The 16,772-nt window shown below is 42.4% G+C and overlaps 1 protein-coding gene across 15 annotated transcripts in view; it reads right to left on the reverse strand.

Moving 5' to 3' along the window:
• PXK (PX domain containing serine/threonine kinase like) overlaps nt 1-16,772 on the reverse strand; it is an 81,148-nt gene that overhangs the window by 14,996 nt on the left and 49,380 nt on the right. For all 15 annotated transcript variants that reach the window (XM_082739395.1, XM_082739399.1, XM_082739401.1 and 12 more), the window contains exons 8-15: nt 14,367-14,471; nt 13,722-13,823; nt 12,092-12,253; nt 11,562-11,679; nt 10,218-10,296; nt 7,107-7,155; nt 702-779; nt 79-165 (exon numbers count right to left, since the gene is read on the reverse strand). In XM_082739395.1, coding sequence (XP_082595521.1) covers nt 79-165; nt 702-779; nt 7,107-7,155; nt 10,218-10,296; nt 11,562-11,679; nt 12,092-12,253; nt 13,722-13,823; nt 14,367-14,471 — 780 coding nt within the window. The remainder of the gene's footprint in view (nt 1-78; nt 166-701; nt 780-7,106; nt 7,156-10,217; nt 10,297-11,561; nt 11,680-12,091; nt 12,254-13,721; nt 13,824-14,366; nt 14,472-16,772) is intronic.

A 16,772-nucleotide genomic window follows, 5' to 3' on the forward strand; every position in this document is an offset into this window, starting at 1 on the left:
TCTTTCTCTCATAAATAAAAAAAAAATCTTTAAAAAAAAAAAAAGAATTCACAGAGAATCCAGAGACACCACGCTTACCTTTCGAGCTAAAATCTTTCTCTTTTTCCTTTCTTCTTCAGATCCATGGTGAGACTGAGCTCTTGTCAGTCTTCGATGCTGGTGAATCTTTGAGAGACCACAATTCATCACAAATGTAAGTGTATCCTACATCAGTGAAAATCTCTAACATGTTTTGCCAAATCAAGTTATTTTGGATGAAAATTTTGTCCTTCCTCAGCCTGTTGCCTCCAAGCCTGGGTCTGGATGTCTGAGAGAAGAGTCTTCCAGAAGCTGAAGACCTTTCTCCTTTCCTCCTGTTCCTTCCTGCCCTTTGCTCCTCTATGGAAGACAAGTGTGGCTCCCAGCACCTTCAGAACAAGGACCACGTGTGCCCCCCACCTCTACCCTGCCTGCCCCAATCATAAAGGAAGACCATGTGTTATGGATGTGCTTGTCTCCCCCCACAGGCTCAGCACCTTGAGGGCAGGACTGTGAAGTAATTGGCTACCTCACAGCATTGAGCATGCAGCCTGGTTCAGAGCAAGGATGCAAGAAACGTTTCTGGAATGAACAACCAGTCAAAGGTAAGTCACTGGGAATACGGCGGCAAAGGATGGGGACACTAAAAGATCAAAAGCCATTAAGGAGCTAGTAACATGTACCTGTTTCTGTTCTTCAATTAGTCTTTTCTCTATACATTCTTTGGCGATTCTCAATGCTTCTTTTAACTTTGTGGGGATCTGAAAGAAAAGAATACAGAACCCATTGAATAAAATGGTCAGAGATTTTCTTAAGCCCTGGTTTTAATACAGGACTTAATTGGTTGGTTATCACAAAGGAGGGAGTCTGCAATAGAGCCAGGGGACGCCTGAGTGGCTCAGCAGGTTAAAGCCTCTGCCTTCAGCTCAGGTCATCGTCTCAGGGTCCTGGAATCAAGCCCCGCATTGGGCTTTCTGCTCAGCCGGGAGCCTGCTTCCCTTCCTCTCACTCTGCCTGCCTCTCTGCCTATTTGTGATCTCTGTCTGTCAAATAAATAAATAAAATCTTAAAAAAAAAAAAAAAAGAACCAGTCACAGGTACCCACTCGAATATTATCCATCCCCTCCATGCTCACCGCAGTACCATTTTTTAGTAATGAATATATGAAACATGTAAATAAACATGACATGTTCCAAGTAACTCAAATAACTCAAGGGGCCTCAAATGGCTAAACAATCTTGAAACAGAAGATCAAAATCGGAGGCATCACACTTCTCGATTTCAAAATATATTACAAAATTACAATAATCAAAATAATGTCCTATTGGCATACAGACAGATACATGGACCAAGAAGACAGAATAGAGAGCCTAGAAATAAAACTCTCATGTGGTAGAAGGTGAAATGATATTTGAGCAGGGTGCCAAAAATACATGGTAGAGAAAGGACAGTGTCTTCAATAAACGGTGCTAGGAAAATTGAATGTGAAAGAATGAAGCTGGACCCTCACCTTATGCCATGTGCAAAAATTAACTCAAAACTGGACGGAAGACCTGAAACTATAAAACTCCTAGAACACAACAGAAGCTTTAAGATATTGGATCTAACAATGATTTTGGATAAGACCCCAAAAGCACAGGCAAGAAAAGCAAAAACAGACAGAGAGAACTTTCTGGAAACTTCTGCATAGCAAAGGAAATGATCAATAGAGTAAAAAGGAACCTATGGTACGGGAGGAAATAATTGGGAATCCTACAAGGGGTAAGAGCGAAAATATACAAAGAACTCTTATAACCTGACAAAAGAAAATAAATAACCTGATGGAAAAAAAAAACGGATGTGTCACAAAAATATAGATGATACCAGAATAAAGCTTGAAAAAAAAAGATTAGAAAATCTAAGAGGAAAATAAAACAAAAAACAGGCAAAGGACCTGAAGAGACATTTCCTCAAAGAAGATTTAACAATGGGCAACAAGTGTATGAAAAGATTAATCAACATCTCTCATTAGAGGAATGTAAATCGAAACCATGCTGAGATACTACCTCACACACATTAGGATGGTCATTATTGCAAAAACAGAAAATAACAAGTGTTGGCGAGGACAGGGAGAAATTGGAGCCCTCGTGCACTGACAGTGGGAACGTAAAATGGTGTGGCTACTGTGGAAGACACCACAAAGTTTCTCGAATGGTTAAAAATAGAAATACCACATGATCCAGCAATCTCACTTCTGGGTACATATCCCAAAGACTGGAAAGCAGGGTGATGAAGAGATATGTGCACACCCAAGTTCACTGCATTATTCACAATGGCTGAGAGGTGAAAAAAGCCCAAATGTCCATTGATAGAGGAATGGATAAACAAAATGTGGTATGTGCATACAGTGGAATAGTATTCAGTCTTCAAAAAGAAAAGAAAAGAAATCCTGGGGAACATGAATGGCTCAGTGGGTTAAGTGTCTGCTTTCGGTTAGGGTCATGATCCCCGGTCCTGGGATCGAGCCCCACATCAGGCTTCCTGCTCAGCAGGGAACTTGCTTCTCCCTCTCTCTTTGCTCTCTCCCTCTCTCTCAAATAAATAAATAAAATCTTAGGAAAAAAAAAAAAAAAAAGGAACACATGAACACAGAGGACATTACACTGAGTGAAATGAGCCAGTCACAAAAGAACAAATACTGTAAGCTTCCGGGTATATAAGTCAAAGTTATGGAAGCAGAAAGAAGTGTATTTGCCAAGGGCTGAGGGTGGGTTAATGTGAGAGTTGTCTGATGGGTCTTGAGTTTCAGTTACTGATATAAAAACGTTCTAGGAGTATGTTACACAACAAATGTGAACACAGTTAACACTACTAAAGTGTACACTTAAAAATGGTTCAGAGGGGGGCACCTGGGTGGCTCAGTGGGTTAAGCCTCTGTCTTTGTGATCTTGTGATCTCTCTCTGTCAAATAAATAAATAAAACCTTTTTAAAAAATGGTTAATAGGATAACTTTTATGTTTTTTTTTATCATAATGAAAATAAAAAATATATACAGCTTATTGGAACACACACAAACCAATTCAATTAATTGTCGTATTTTATAACTTCAGAGAAATTTTCTCTGTGAAAGTTTTATTTTCTGTATTTCATAAGCTTAAGCTTTTTCCTGCCAGAAGATATTCTTTTTTTTTTTTTTTTTTTTTTTGGAGAGCTAGAGGGAGAGAGAGAATCCTAAGCAGGCTTCAGCACAGAGCCCGATGTGGGGCTTGATCCCACAACCCTGATATGATGAGCTGAGCTGAAATCAAGAATTGGATGCTCAATGGACTGAGCCTCAAAGGCGCCCCCTGCCAGAAGATACTCTTCCGGAAGATACTCTTCTAGCCTGGTACCTGGTATGCTTCTGACCTGTTGTTTCAGGCCTGGGAAACAGACAGCTGGATCATGTTGAACTTTCTGTCTCTATTCTTCTTCTTCTTCTTTTTTTTAAGATTTTATTTATTTGACAGACAGACATCACAAGTAGGCAGAGAGGCAGGCAGAGAGAGAGGAGGAAGCAGGCTCCCTGCTGAGCAGAGAGCCCGATTTGGGGCTTGATCCCAGGACCCTGAGATCATGACCTGAGCCAAAGGCAGAGGCTTGAACCCACTGAGCCACCCAGGTGCCCCTGTCTCTATTATTCTTTTAAAAATTAAAATTTAAAAACCTTTGAATAGGTAATATGGTTCAAAATTCAAAGATATGAAAGGATACATATACAGTAACGAGTCTGCCAATGTGTTCTCCTTCATGGAGGCAACCAATGTCACCAGTTTCTTGTGTATCTTTCCAGAAAGAATGTACATACACAAGAAATTAACCTTGATTCTTAAATCATGTTGTCATTGTTGCACAGACTCTCTGGTTCAGAGAAAGAACAAGGTCTAGTAATAATTCCTAGGCTGGACAGGGTTGGGGAGAACATATTTATTTACAAGGCCAAATGTATTTCCTGGGGAGTTTCAGTGAAGAAGAGATGGATTTAAATGTTTTTCTTTCCTACTTCAGATTCAAACAAGCTATTTTTGTCAAACTCCTCGGACTGGCAAAACAGGACAAAGGAAAATGTTTTCCTCTCCTGTACAATCTTCTGACCCCACCTTGTTTTTGTTTTTCCTAAACAGAATTTCATCATAATAATATCACACGTTCTTCTGGAATATGGAGAGGAGGAAGAATCCTCCTTCATCCTACTGCCCAGAACAGAACTGACCTTGAGCCCTGAGGAGAGCCAGTCCTGCCCCCCGACGCCGCCCAGGTACCCCTGTCTCTATTCATCTCAGTTGACCAAGAACAATAAACAGGTGTTACTCACCAGTTGTACACACTGAGTAAATATCAACTCAAAGACCAGGCCCATAGATGAGAGATCTCAAATAAGGGTTGTTTTGCTCCCTTCCCTCTCTAGGGAACACTTGCCAATTTTTGGAGACATTTTTTATCATCACAATGTCTGGGGTGGAAGGGAAGTGCTGTTTGCATCTAGTGGGTACAGGCCAGGGAAGTTGTTTAATGTCTGACAATGCACAAGACCGCCCCCACAACATACAACTATCCGATCCAAAATGTCAAATGTCGTGTATGATGGGACACCTGGGTGGCTTAGTCGGTTAAGCATCTGCCTTTGGCTCACGTCAGGATCCCAGAGTTCTGGGATCAAGCTCCCCATGGGGCTTCCTGCTCAGTGGGGAGTCTGCTTTTCCCTCTCCCTGCTGTTCTCCCTGCTTGTGCTTTCTCTCTGACAAATAAATAAAATCTTTAAAAAAATGTCATGTCTGAGAAAAGCAGCGATAGATAAATGGCTAGTACAAAAAAAGCAAAGTAAGGCATCATCCTGAGTTTTTTTGGGTTCTAAAGCCCCTACTCGTCCCATGATACCACACGACCAGGATTTTCCTTGCTGTCTTTCTGCTAGACAAGGTATTCTTTTTACACATTGTATTTTTATCTTGCTTGTCTTTCCACCTTAGCCCAAATAGTCGTTTTCCATGCTACTATAATGTCTTTAAAAATTTTACTTTCATTAGATATAAAACATTTTGTCAAACAGATACACCATAAATTCTTAAATTAGTCCCTCATTTTAGAATATTTAGATTGTTTTCAAGTGCTCGCTTTGGCAGCACAGATACTAGAATGTTTTCAAATTTTCACTATTATAAACTCTGTACCTAAACTTCCATTATAAAATTAATAATCTACATTCATTACAACATAGAGGATATAGTCGATATTTTAATGACTTTGTGTGGTGACAGATGGTAACTAGAGTTATTGTTGGGATCATTTCATAATATATAAAAAATATCAAATCACTTTGAGGTACACAAACTAAGGGGATATTGCATGTTATCTGTATGTCAATTAAAAGAAATACTGTATCTTCTCTTGTTTGATTAAAAAAAGCACTAACTTGACACACAGATGGCCAACATCTAATGAGAAGGTGCTCAACATCACTAATCACGGAAATGCAAATCAAAACCACAGGAGGTATCACCTAACATCTGTTGCAACAGCTAGTATCACAAAGACAAGATAACAACTGCTGGCGAGGATGTGGAGAAAAAAGAAACCTTTATACTATAGGTGGAGATGTAAATTGGGAAAATAGTATGAAGGCTCCTCAAAAAATTAAAAATAGAACTACCAAATGATCTAGCAATTCCACTTCTGGCTATTTATCTGAAGGATATGAAAACACTGAATCAAAAAGATATGCACTGGGGTGCCTGGGTGTCTCAGTGGGTTAAAGACTCTGCCTTCGGGGGCGCCTGGGTGGCTCAGTGGGTTAAGCCGCTGCCTTCGGCTCATGTCATGATCTCAGGGTCCTGAGATCGAGTCCCGCATCGGGCTCTCTGCTCAGCAGGGAGCCTGCTTCCTCCTCTCTCTCTCTCCCTCTCTGCCTACTTGTGATCTCTGTCAAATAAATAAAATAAAATCTTTAAAAAAAAAAAAAAAGACTCTGCCTACAGCTCAGGTCATGATCCCAGGGTCCTGGGATCAAGCCCCTGCATTGGGCTCTCTGCTCAGCAGGGAGCCGGTTTCCTCCTCTCTCTGCCTACTGTGATCTCTGTCTGTCAAATAAATAAATAAAATCTTAAAAAAAAAAAAAAAAAGATATGCACTTCCATGTTCGCTGCAGTATTATTTATACCACGAAATGGAAACAATGGTTGTCTAAATGTCTATCAGTGGATGAATAGATTAAGAAAATGTGGGTATACACAATGGAATATTACTTGGCCATAAAAAGGAAGTCCTGGGACGCCTGGGTGGCTCAGTTGGTTAGGCAGCTGCCTTCCGCTCGGGTCTGGGTCCCAGGGTCCTGGGATCGAGTCCCACATCGGGCTCCTTGCTCAGTGTGCAGCCTGCTTCTCCCTCTTCTTCTGACTCTCCCCCTGCTCCTGCTCACTTGCACTCTCTCTCAAATAAATAAATAAAATCTTAAAAAAAAAAAAAGGATATCCTTCCATTTGCAACAACATGAATGGAGCTTGGGGGCATTATGCTAAGTGAAGTAAGTTAGAGAGAGAAAGACGAATACCATATGATCTCATTTATATGTGGGCTCTAAAAACAAAACCAAACCTGAACTCATAGAGAACACACTGTTCACAGAGAACAGAATGGTGGTTGCCAGGTCAGGAGGGTGGGGCAGATGAAACAGGTGTAGGGGGCAAAAGGTACAAACTTCCAGTCCCAAAATAAGTTAAGTCATAGGGACATAATGTACAGCATGGTGACTATTATTAAGATACTATATTGTATACTTTAAAGTTGCTAAGAAAGTAAATCTTTTTTTTTTTTAAGAAAGTAAATCTTAAAAATTCTCACCACAAGAAGTAAAGAATTTTAACTATATATAGTGACAGATGTTAACTAGACTTATTGTGGAGATGACTTCATAATGTACACGAATATCAAGTCATTATGTTGTTGGACATCTGAGACTAACATAATGTGGCGTGTCAATTCTACTTCAATAATTTTTTTAAAAGCACTAAGTTTCAACATCAACTTATATATGTCACAAACCAAAAAAAAAAAATGGTATGATTTGCTTTACCTTAAACTGTGGCTTTTCAGAAGTGGTTAGTAAAACATCACTGAATAATCTGTTAAGAAAAGAAACAAACAAAATCTTTCTTAAGCCAGATGTCCTCTCAGAACAGGATCAAAACAGGACGAGATATCTTTAGGCCATGAGGTTCCCACGTCCCCCAGCCCTGGCCCAGTCCACCATTTCATGCTGATCGACACACTCAAAGTTTACGGGCCACCCAATGTGACCACAGAAAAAGCTCAGCACCTCCTCACTGCCCCCCAGTATCAGAGGTGGTACCAAGGAGAGACTGGGTCAGCCCTGTACTGAAGACTATTTCCCCACATGGCAGGGCAACGGTCCTCTTATGCTGTAGAATACACTAATAAATACTTTTAAAAATTAGTTTTGTAAGTTATTATATTGCAAATAATTATGCAGTAGATATTTCTAAACAGAATAACCGATTTTCCCCCTTTTTTATTAAACCCAAGAAAAGGATAAAATTTATTCTGTGGGGGGGCACAGTCAGTTAAGTGTCCGACTCTTGGTTTCAGTTCAGGTCATGATCTCCAGGTCGTGAGATTAAGCCCTATACTAGGCTCCATGCTCAGTGTGGAGTCTGCTTAAGATGCTCTCTCTCTCTGTCTCCCTTGTCCTCTGCCCCTCCCCCCTGCTCTCGCGCTCTCTCTCTTAAATAAATAAATCTTTAAAAAAATTATTCTAGAGCTCAGTAAAATAAAAACATTAAGTAGAAAGACACTGTTCTGATTGGAATCTAACAAGAAAATAATTTTCTTCTGAGAAGTATTTCTTATATTCTCTTTAAAAAAAAACAAAAAAACAAAAAAACAACCTGGGGTGCCTAGGATCAAGCCCTGTATCAGGATCTCTGCTCAGCAGGGACCCTGCTTCCCCCTCTCTCTCTGCCTGCCTCTCTGCCACTTGTGATCTCTCTCTGTCAAATAAATAAATAAAATCTTAAAACAACAACAAACCAGGGGGCTCTGGGTGGCTGTTGTTAAGTGTCTGCCTTCAGCTCAGATCATGATCCCACGGTCCTAGGATCAAGCCCCACATCAAGCTCTCTGCTCAGCGGGAAGCCTGCTTCTCCCTCTCCCATTCCCCCTGCTTGTGTTCCCTCTCTCTGTCAAAGAAATAAACAAAATAAATAAATAAAATCTTCTTTTAAAAAGGCAGCTTTTAGAGTATATAAATTCTCTCTTCCAAAATTATGTGACTAGAAACAACAACATGAGGGATTCTGAGCTACTTCGGCTAAGACAGTTTGGGGAATTTACATGGCTGCTTGGGCAGTGGCCCCATGGCTCTGCAGGAGCCTTGCCTTGCGGAGTCCCCTTTTTAAAAAACAGGAAATACTTCACAAGTAGAAATGATACAGTTAACTTTTCCCCACAGTGCTCCCTGGGCACCTCTGGCAGTAGAGACAGAACTCTCCCCATCAAGGGCACAGGCCCATTTACTTCCAGAAAAAGCATTTTAACTGAACAGAGTTCACGCCTCTTCAAGTATTCTTCTCAAGACTGAAGGCCGCAGGGTAGAAAGACCTCAGTGAGGAAAAAACAATGTGGCTTCCCTTTAGACTTCGATGGCTGGGAGGAGCATGGAAGAGGTTTGGACCATGGCGGCTACAAACGCAAACCCAAGTACAGCAGCACGAATCGGGTTGTTCCCCAACTACAAAGGCATTTTCTTTTATTTATTTTTTAAAGATTTTATTTATTTATTTGACAGACAGAGATCACAAGTAGGCACAGAGGGAGGCAGACAGAGAGGCAGAAGCAGGTTCCCTGCTGAGCAGAGAGCTCAATGCAAGGCTGGATTCCTGGACCCTGGGATCATGACCTGAGCTGAAGGCAGAGGCTTTAACCCACTGAGCCACCCTGGCGCCCCAAAGGCATTTTCTTTTAAAATGACTTTGTGCAAAAATTGTTTCATTTCCCTAATTGGGTCTATTCTTCCATATTCACACTTATTAAAGGTGGCTGCTTGGGAGAGGAACACACCGGTGTCAGCTGAACTTTAAAAGGCCATATCCATGGGCAGGGGCGGGGCGGGGGCAGCGTTAGGGGTTGGGGCAGCTCCCACACTCTCTAACGGCATGGAGCTCCCCTGAGCTCTGGCCTTACACATTCAAGCTAAGCCCTGCCCTGCTTCCCCGCATCACTGTTTCCTGCGAACATCTGCTATGTGGCAAGCTGGCACAGATGACGCACTGGGTGTGCCGCGGATATGTGCCACTCACAAAATAGACGCTGAATCAACAGTCATCATGACTAACATTCGCGAAGCACTACACCAGGAATCGCTTCATTCACTCCTCCCAACGATCCTCTCTGGTGGGGCCCACTACCAGTCCTATTTCCCAGATGGGGAGCTTCAGCTTCTAGAAGCAGGAAAGCTGCCCCAGGTCACCCTCCCCACCCAGAAGTGGGGGGGCTGTGTGCACCCCCAGCTCTGTCTAACCTCAGACACACCGTTCTCAGCAAGGCTGCTGTGCTCTCCAAGAAGGGACAGAAAGCATAGCTACAGGCAAGGCCCTGCAGCACTATTTTGATGGTCCTGATGAACTAGTCATAACCTAGTCTAAGGGAGACTAACCCAGTCTAAGGGAGAACGTCTTCTGCGTTCCAAGCCCCTAACACAATGCCTGGTACAAGTTAGATGTGTAACCCATGTTACCCAGGGAGAAGAGGAACAAAGGTGGTGGTGGTGGGGTGGGCAGAAACCCGCAGCCCTCCTCCTGGAGGGCACAAGCAGCCACAGCTGAGGGCCAGCTGGTGCGCGGAACAGGGTCACGAAGGACAGTGCTCCAGCGGGCTGTCTGTCAGAGTGTCCTAAGTGGGGGTGGGCGGGGGGGGGCACATGTACACACACATGACGCTAACATCGACAGGGAGAGACACACGTGAAGATGCGGACGTCAAGGGACAGCATTCAGACCATGGCAGCTGACAGCTCACGATATCATGCTGTAAGTAACCAAAAACAAGCATGTCCCTTCGACTCCGCAAGGACCACACCTGAGTCTACTATGGTGCCAGGCCCCTGGCTTCGTGGTCCAGCGTTCTACACAGTTAGGAAGGTGACAAACAAGGCGTGTGATTGACTTACGGCATCTGTAAGAGCCGGGAGACGGCAGGCATACCATTTTTACAGGCTTCACAAGACAGCGTGGACTCCAACACGGCCACTTGAAATGAACAGATTCACATTTTAGTTCCACAGAACAGGCTGGCAAATCCGCTTGGTGATGAAAAGTTTGACACCACTTCGCAACAACTGTCTGCAGGCTGATCAGGACGGTGTCAAAACTCTTCACGCACAGACAGATGGCATACATGGGGGAGGGGAATGTTGGCAACACCATGTTACCGATGGCTCAAAATAAATGGTTCAGAAACCACATGCTGATAGAAAGCTAAATATATTTCAGAGATAATTGGAGGAAGGATTCCAGATATCATTCATAGAAGTGTTTGCTCTCTTAAAAGAAGAGTAAACACTGCACAGAAAATTCTGAACTTGGAAAACATTTTGCTGCTTGCTTTCTTTTTAATCAAAACTGGCACACAAAATGCCAATTGTTGATGTCTCATCATCCAACACCTTGGATGATATAAACAAAAGCAGCCAGATTTTTCTACTCACAGGTCACTGTTCAGTTTCAGCTGTTCGCACTCAACACAGGCCCAGTAGTTTTGGGGCCTGTACTCTTGAACCACTAATTTGACACAAAACTAGCATTTGGTAGGGGGTTAACTTGCACATCTCAGAGGCTCAGTGGTCCAAGAGCTACCCTGCCCTCCCCTCTTGGTGTTGCTCTAACAGTGAGTTCTGGGCAGGCTATAGATGGGATGAAAGGGTCCCTGGATAAGTCTGCATCAGTCCCCATGTCCCGCTCCCAAAAGTGTCTCCCACCTGTCCTCTGGCCCTTCTCAGTCCCCTAAGTAAGGCTGGAGGAACGCCAGGATCCAATCTGCCAGGTGTCTATATTCCTGCCTCCCTTTCCCTGCTCTCGGCCTGCCAGCCTTTTATCTACCAGATGTCCAGCCCATGGCTCTCTTATCCCTTGCAGGTCCCACTCAAGCCTTGGTCTGGCCCTTGACACCTGTCCCAGTTGAAAGGCTGGCTTCAATTTGCCTGCTCCTAGCTTCTGCTTCTATGTCAGACTCGATCTGGGCAGATTTCTCTTTACAACCTCCTGGTTCCAAAATTTGAATGCAGTTACAGTATGTTTCCTGAGGTTTTAGATAGCTCGACAAATGGACAAACCATCTGAATTTTTAATGAGGTTAATTTAAATAAATCACTCAGACCTGGTTTACTTTTATAAACTGGATTTGGCTGGCTATGGAACATGGCAACTTCCTCTGGGTCCTTCCTGGATTTGGAAAGGGGGTGAGTAGCTCTGTGGACTACCGGGGCCCATTAGACTCTTTCAAAGCCTGTACTGACCCACAGCCATAGACGGTGCAGGAGGGAAGGAATCTACAGGCACTGAGTCTGGCGGTCTTCCATAAGTCATTTCATACAGTAAGTGGCCAAAGCAGTGGACATCCACGCTTTCCAATGTCTGTGGAAGACAAGAGAGCAGGGTGGTTATCTTTCAGTTTGGCTTTGTGAATCCCAATGTTCCTTCCCTAGGCTTTCACCAAGAAAAACATGGCCCAGGGGCAACCCCACTCATTACTGGTAGTGAAAACACAACTCCAAGGCCTTTTGCAAAAGCTCACAGGGCACTGCTCTGACCCAAGGTCCTGGTCCTACTCCCCATTATTTTCCAGTCCATGATTCTATGTCCCTCCTTATCTCATCTACCATTTCAATGAGGCATTTAAAGATAGAGTGATACTCTGTGAGAGAACAGAGTCAATAGGCATGTCCTACCCTGCATATTTCTTACATGGGCAGATCATGGGTCCTGCCAGGGGGATCAGTTATACCAAAAAATTAATTTTCTGTTTCTGTTACTTCTAGCAACTTACGTTGATTTTCCTGAACTGTGAGAAATAGGATCGGTAAAAGGAAGGGAGGCCTAATAAGGAATTTTCAAGGTCTAGCAGCCGGCAAGTATCACCATCGAGCATCACATTGGAGGCGTGAAGATGCCCATAAGGGAATCCCTTGTCATGTAGAAACTTCAGTACCTATTAAAAAAATACGTAGAGGTTAAATTCCCCCCCCCAACTCATTCAGTTATGAGACAGGTTAAACTTCGTTTTTAAAGTCACTATATTTTGAAACAAAACTGGTTACTGAGGAGATTCCTAAAGAAAAATGCCCTCTCCATCCATTTCTTTGGAAAAAGGGGTGATGCTGAATGCTTTCTAGCTATGAGACCCAACTCCAAGCTCCCTCATTTCCAAAGAACAGAGATGCAGCTTCTATTAACCCAAAGCTGGGGGTTAATGTTCGACTTCCAGCACTTTCCGATCTCAACAGGCCAGCTCCTTGCAGACCAAAGTCTTGACCCTCCCGCACAGATGAGTAAGGCTAACATCAGCTAACATCAGCCAGGGCATCAGCCAGTTAGTTGTTCAGGAAAGGGGGTTGAGTGAAAAATATCCCTAGTCCAATCTCTTCTCAGAGTATATTGTGCTGGGGTGCCTGGGTGGCTCAGTTGTTAGGCATCTGCCTTTGGCTCAGGTCATGACCCCAGGGTCCTGGGATCAAGCCCCATATCAGTCTCCCTGCTCAGCAGGGAGTTTGCTTTTCCCTCTCCCACTCTCCCTGCTTGTGTTTCCTCTCTCGCTGTGTCTCTCTCTGCTTCTCCCTCTCTCATTTCCCCTGCTTGTATTCCCTCTCTTGCTGTTGTCTCTGTGTCAAAAAAATAAATAAAATCTTAAAAAAAAAAAAAAAAGAATATATTAGGCTGTTTATTAAGAGGAACACATGGCAGGCTCCCACAGAAAGAAGCAAACATTTCAGCTGCCATTTATTAAACAGAGGCTCACCTACAAAGGGAGATGCCTGGAGATACACCCATAACAACCTCATGAACCAGAGCAGTGCTAGCCAAAGGGGATACCCACGACAATGTACTGAGGACTGGAAGAAAATATGACTTCTCTTTCTATTTGCTTGTTTTTAATCTCCTTCTTTCTGGGGCTCCAGAACTCCTTCTTTCCTAACTTAACTTATAATACACAACATATATTAGTAGTAGTGCATACATATAAGTTATTATTGGGGGAGGTTATGCTTAAACTGTTTTCACTGATAAGGTCGGACAATCTAAGAAGCCTGGAGAACAAGGCTCTAGAGAGTGATATGGGAAAAGCTTTTCATGCTAGTTTCACTTCTGCAAGGGAGCCAGATGGTTATATATTGATATAACAAAATCAACAATCCTGGCACAAAGATAAAGATCAACTAAACCCAAAAGTTGGTATCTGCACAGTGAGGTTCTTAAAAATCAGACACTAAATTCTAATAGCTAAGTTTTTGGAATTTTTGTAGATCTGAATTGGCTACCTTAGTCTCAAATACTTGCTTTTGGGGATAAAATAGGACAATGCCATCTGTTTATAAGCAATCCCAAGAACTTTCCCAAAGGAATACAGTAATCTGAGTGAAATCCCAATGCAAACTAAGCAAATATTAAATACCTCTTACCTCTAATATTTGCCGTCCATATGTTTTTATTTGCTGGAGTTCAAGGCCCTGAATCTTCTTAGGGTTGCAGTACTTCTTTAGGAATGGGTCTTTTGGTTTTGCCTTGGAAAATCACAAAGAGCATGTAAGAGAACAGCAGCAGGTCTGAATACCACACGTAGCCTCCTGGAACAGGCAGGGCTCTAAGCAGCTGGGGGTGCCAGATGAGGTCAGCTCACAGGATGTGGGTTTTTAAAGTACAAGAGTCTGTACAGTTGATAGAAAGAGGCTGACCTGAGTTGCATCCCTTCTCTGGTCCAGTGAAGATGGGCCTGGTCTTGGCCTTAGCAGACCCCAGAGTCTTATTTTCCAACTTTACTGAGATAGTTCAGTATTGCTCGTTAAGTGAAAGACACTTGAGAGAGCAGCCTACAATGTCATGTACATAACCATTACCTATTCAACCTTCTTTCATTTGGGGAAAGGAATGCTCTTTAACCAGATGGGATAGTTTTACTGCTAAAATCAAAATAAATTCCAAATCAAATCAAAATTAAAATAAAACCCCAGGGCCTAACTTCCGGAACCTGAGGGATCAAGAATCTGTGATAGGTTCTGAAGGGACTTGAGAACCTCTTTATGACCATGAACTTGCACCACAAGTACCTTGTAGATCAGGTCCTTCAAAGTTCCTTTTTCATTAAACATCCTAATAAGCAATGCAGAGGATTCGTTAGCTGTGGCAAAGGTGACCCGATAGATATAAGGGTGCTGCCAAAACAAAAAAGAAATTCACATTTATTTGCATCAACATCTGGGTCCTTTGAGATCAAGAATCTGGTTACATAGACTTAAGTACCATCACAGCACTTTAGTTACACATAAACGGGATATTCCCTGAACATGTGGCATTTTCTTATCAGATGATCAACAAGCAGATTGGTTTTTTTTGTTTTTTTTTGTTGTTGTTGTTGTTTTTTAATTTGGGATTGGCTTGGCTGTATGCCTCAGGGTCTCTGATGAGGTTGCAGTTAATTTTTTTTTTTTAAGATTTTATTTATTTATCAGGCGGTGGGGAGAGAGCGAGCACAGGCAGACAGAATGGCAGGCAGAGGCAGAGGGAGAAGCAGGCTCCATGCCGAGCAAGGAGCCCGATGTGGGACTCGATCCCAGGACGCTGGGATCATGACCTGAGCCTAAGGCAGTTGCTTAACCAACTGAGCCACCCAGGCGTCCCCAAGCAGATCATTCTTAAAATGAGAGAAGGAACCTCAATTATACAGACAAAGGGACATGGACAGCTGGCATGGTGAGCTCTCCACGTGAAGGTACGTGCCTGGGGATACACATGCTCGGAGCTCAGGCAGACTGGGGGATAATGGCTTTAATATTCTGCCTCTGTACACTGGTAGAGAATACAGCCAAACCCTAGCACAGCCAAGTGAGGACCAGGACAAATGTGTCTGCTTACAGCGCTGCGTAACATTTCACACTGCTGTTTGGGGCCAAGCCAGGGAGCGTAAAAGCCAGAAAACAAGCAAAAAAGCCACATCTTTTGGCATCCTGGCCCTTATCCAAAGCAGCTAGCATGAATCTTCCCATCCATCTTCTGCAGGGTGCAGTGTGATGACTCACGAGGTCTTCCTGAGAAGGGGCCACTGATGTCAACCAAGTGGGGTGGAGAGTAAGACTAATTATTTAATGACTGAAAGTCCTCCTATGACCTGGAATTTTGGTCGCATGAACCAACTGGCTTCAAACAGGTGTTACATGTCCATTTGCTCAAACGAGCACCATTATAATTTAAACCATAGTTGCTGAGCTGTGCAAAGGTTTGGGAAGGTTCGGACTGAGTGGGCTGGGAGATGGAAGGGTATGCCCAGGAAAATATAGTCCTTGATCATGAAGTTTCTTCTGACTATCACATCAAAATGATTATCATTGATCCTGTAGCAGCTGTATTAAAATATAATTCTTCTATATATGAATATATATGATATTAACATACAACATATATTCATATATATTCATATCTATATAATTCATATACCATTATAATTCACCTATTTGTAGTATACAATTCAATGGTTTTCAGTATATTCCGAGCTATATAAACTACCACACAATCTAACTTTAGAACACTTTCATCACCCCAAAAAGGAACCCAGTGAATAAAATAAAAATTGTTGAGTCCATACTGATATAAACAGACCAAGAAGAGAGAATAGGAAGCTCATCCTTACAGTATGCCAACTGATAAACCTAAGAGGAATGATGGTGTTGGAAAATCTCAATGAAGCTAAAGCTAGTAGGGCTTTGGTAAGAACAGGATATTTATCCAGTCTCAAAATATCTCCCTTATTAATTCTTATTATTTATTTGATGAAGATAATTAAGGATGGGTACAAATATTTAGCCTGAATTGTTCACTGTGGCTTTTTTCCCTTTTAAATAAGAAGAAAAAACTGGAAGTGGTCCAAATGTCTCACAGAAGATTAGTTGAATAAATGAAGATAAGGCCAACGATAGTCTATGCAACCAGTAATAATGATGTTATACTATATTTATTCCATAAAAGATGTGCATGATATACCATTAACCAAAAAATCAGGTTTTAAAAGAGTGTATGTGCAATTTTTCAAAAAAATAACCATATAAAGTTCTAGACATTTTGGTTTGCTTGGGACTGCAGGTGAGTTTTCTTTTCTTATTTTTGCTTATCCATATTTTCTAACTTTTCTACAATTAATATGCACCACTTATCTGTGCCACCTTCTTTTTTTTAAAAGCACAACCTTTAAAGGAAATTTGGAATTGAATGCTGACAGCCTGTGGCACACAACTAATCACACACAAAGACCATGGCATTTTTCTTGGCTACACTGCACACCTTATTAAAAGCTTGGTTTTGCTAGCTTGACAAGACACTCTATCTTCAAAAATGAACCTGCCTACCCAACTGGATAGGTCAGCATAATTGTGCTCAAGAATGACTCATTCTAGGGTCCTCCATCCTCATGCGGACCACAGATAAAGAACATCAGTATTAACTTGCTTTTCTGGCCAGATTAG

This window comes from Mustela nivalis (genome assembly GCF_964662115.1).
Source record: "Mustela nivalis genome assembly, chromosome: 1".
Lineage (NCBI taxonomy): Eukaryota > Metazoa > Chordata > Mammalia > Carnivora > Mustelidae > Mustela > Mustela nivalis.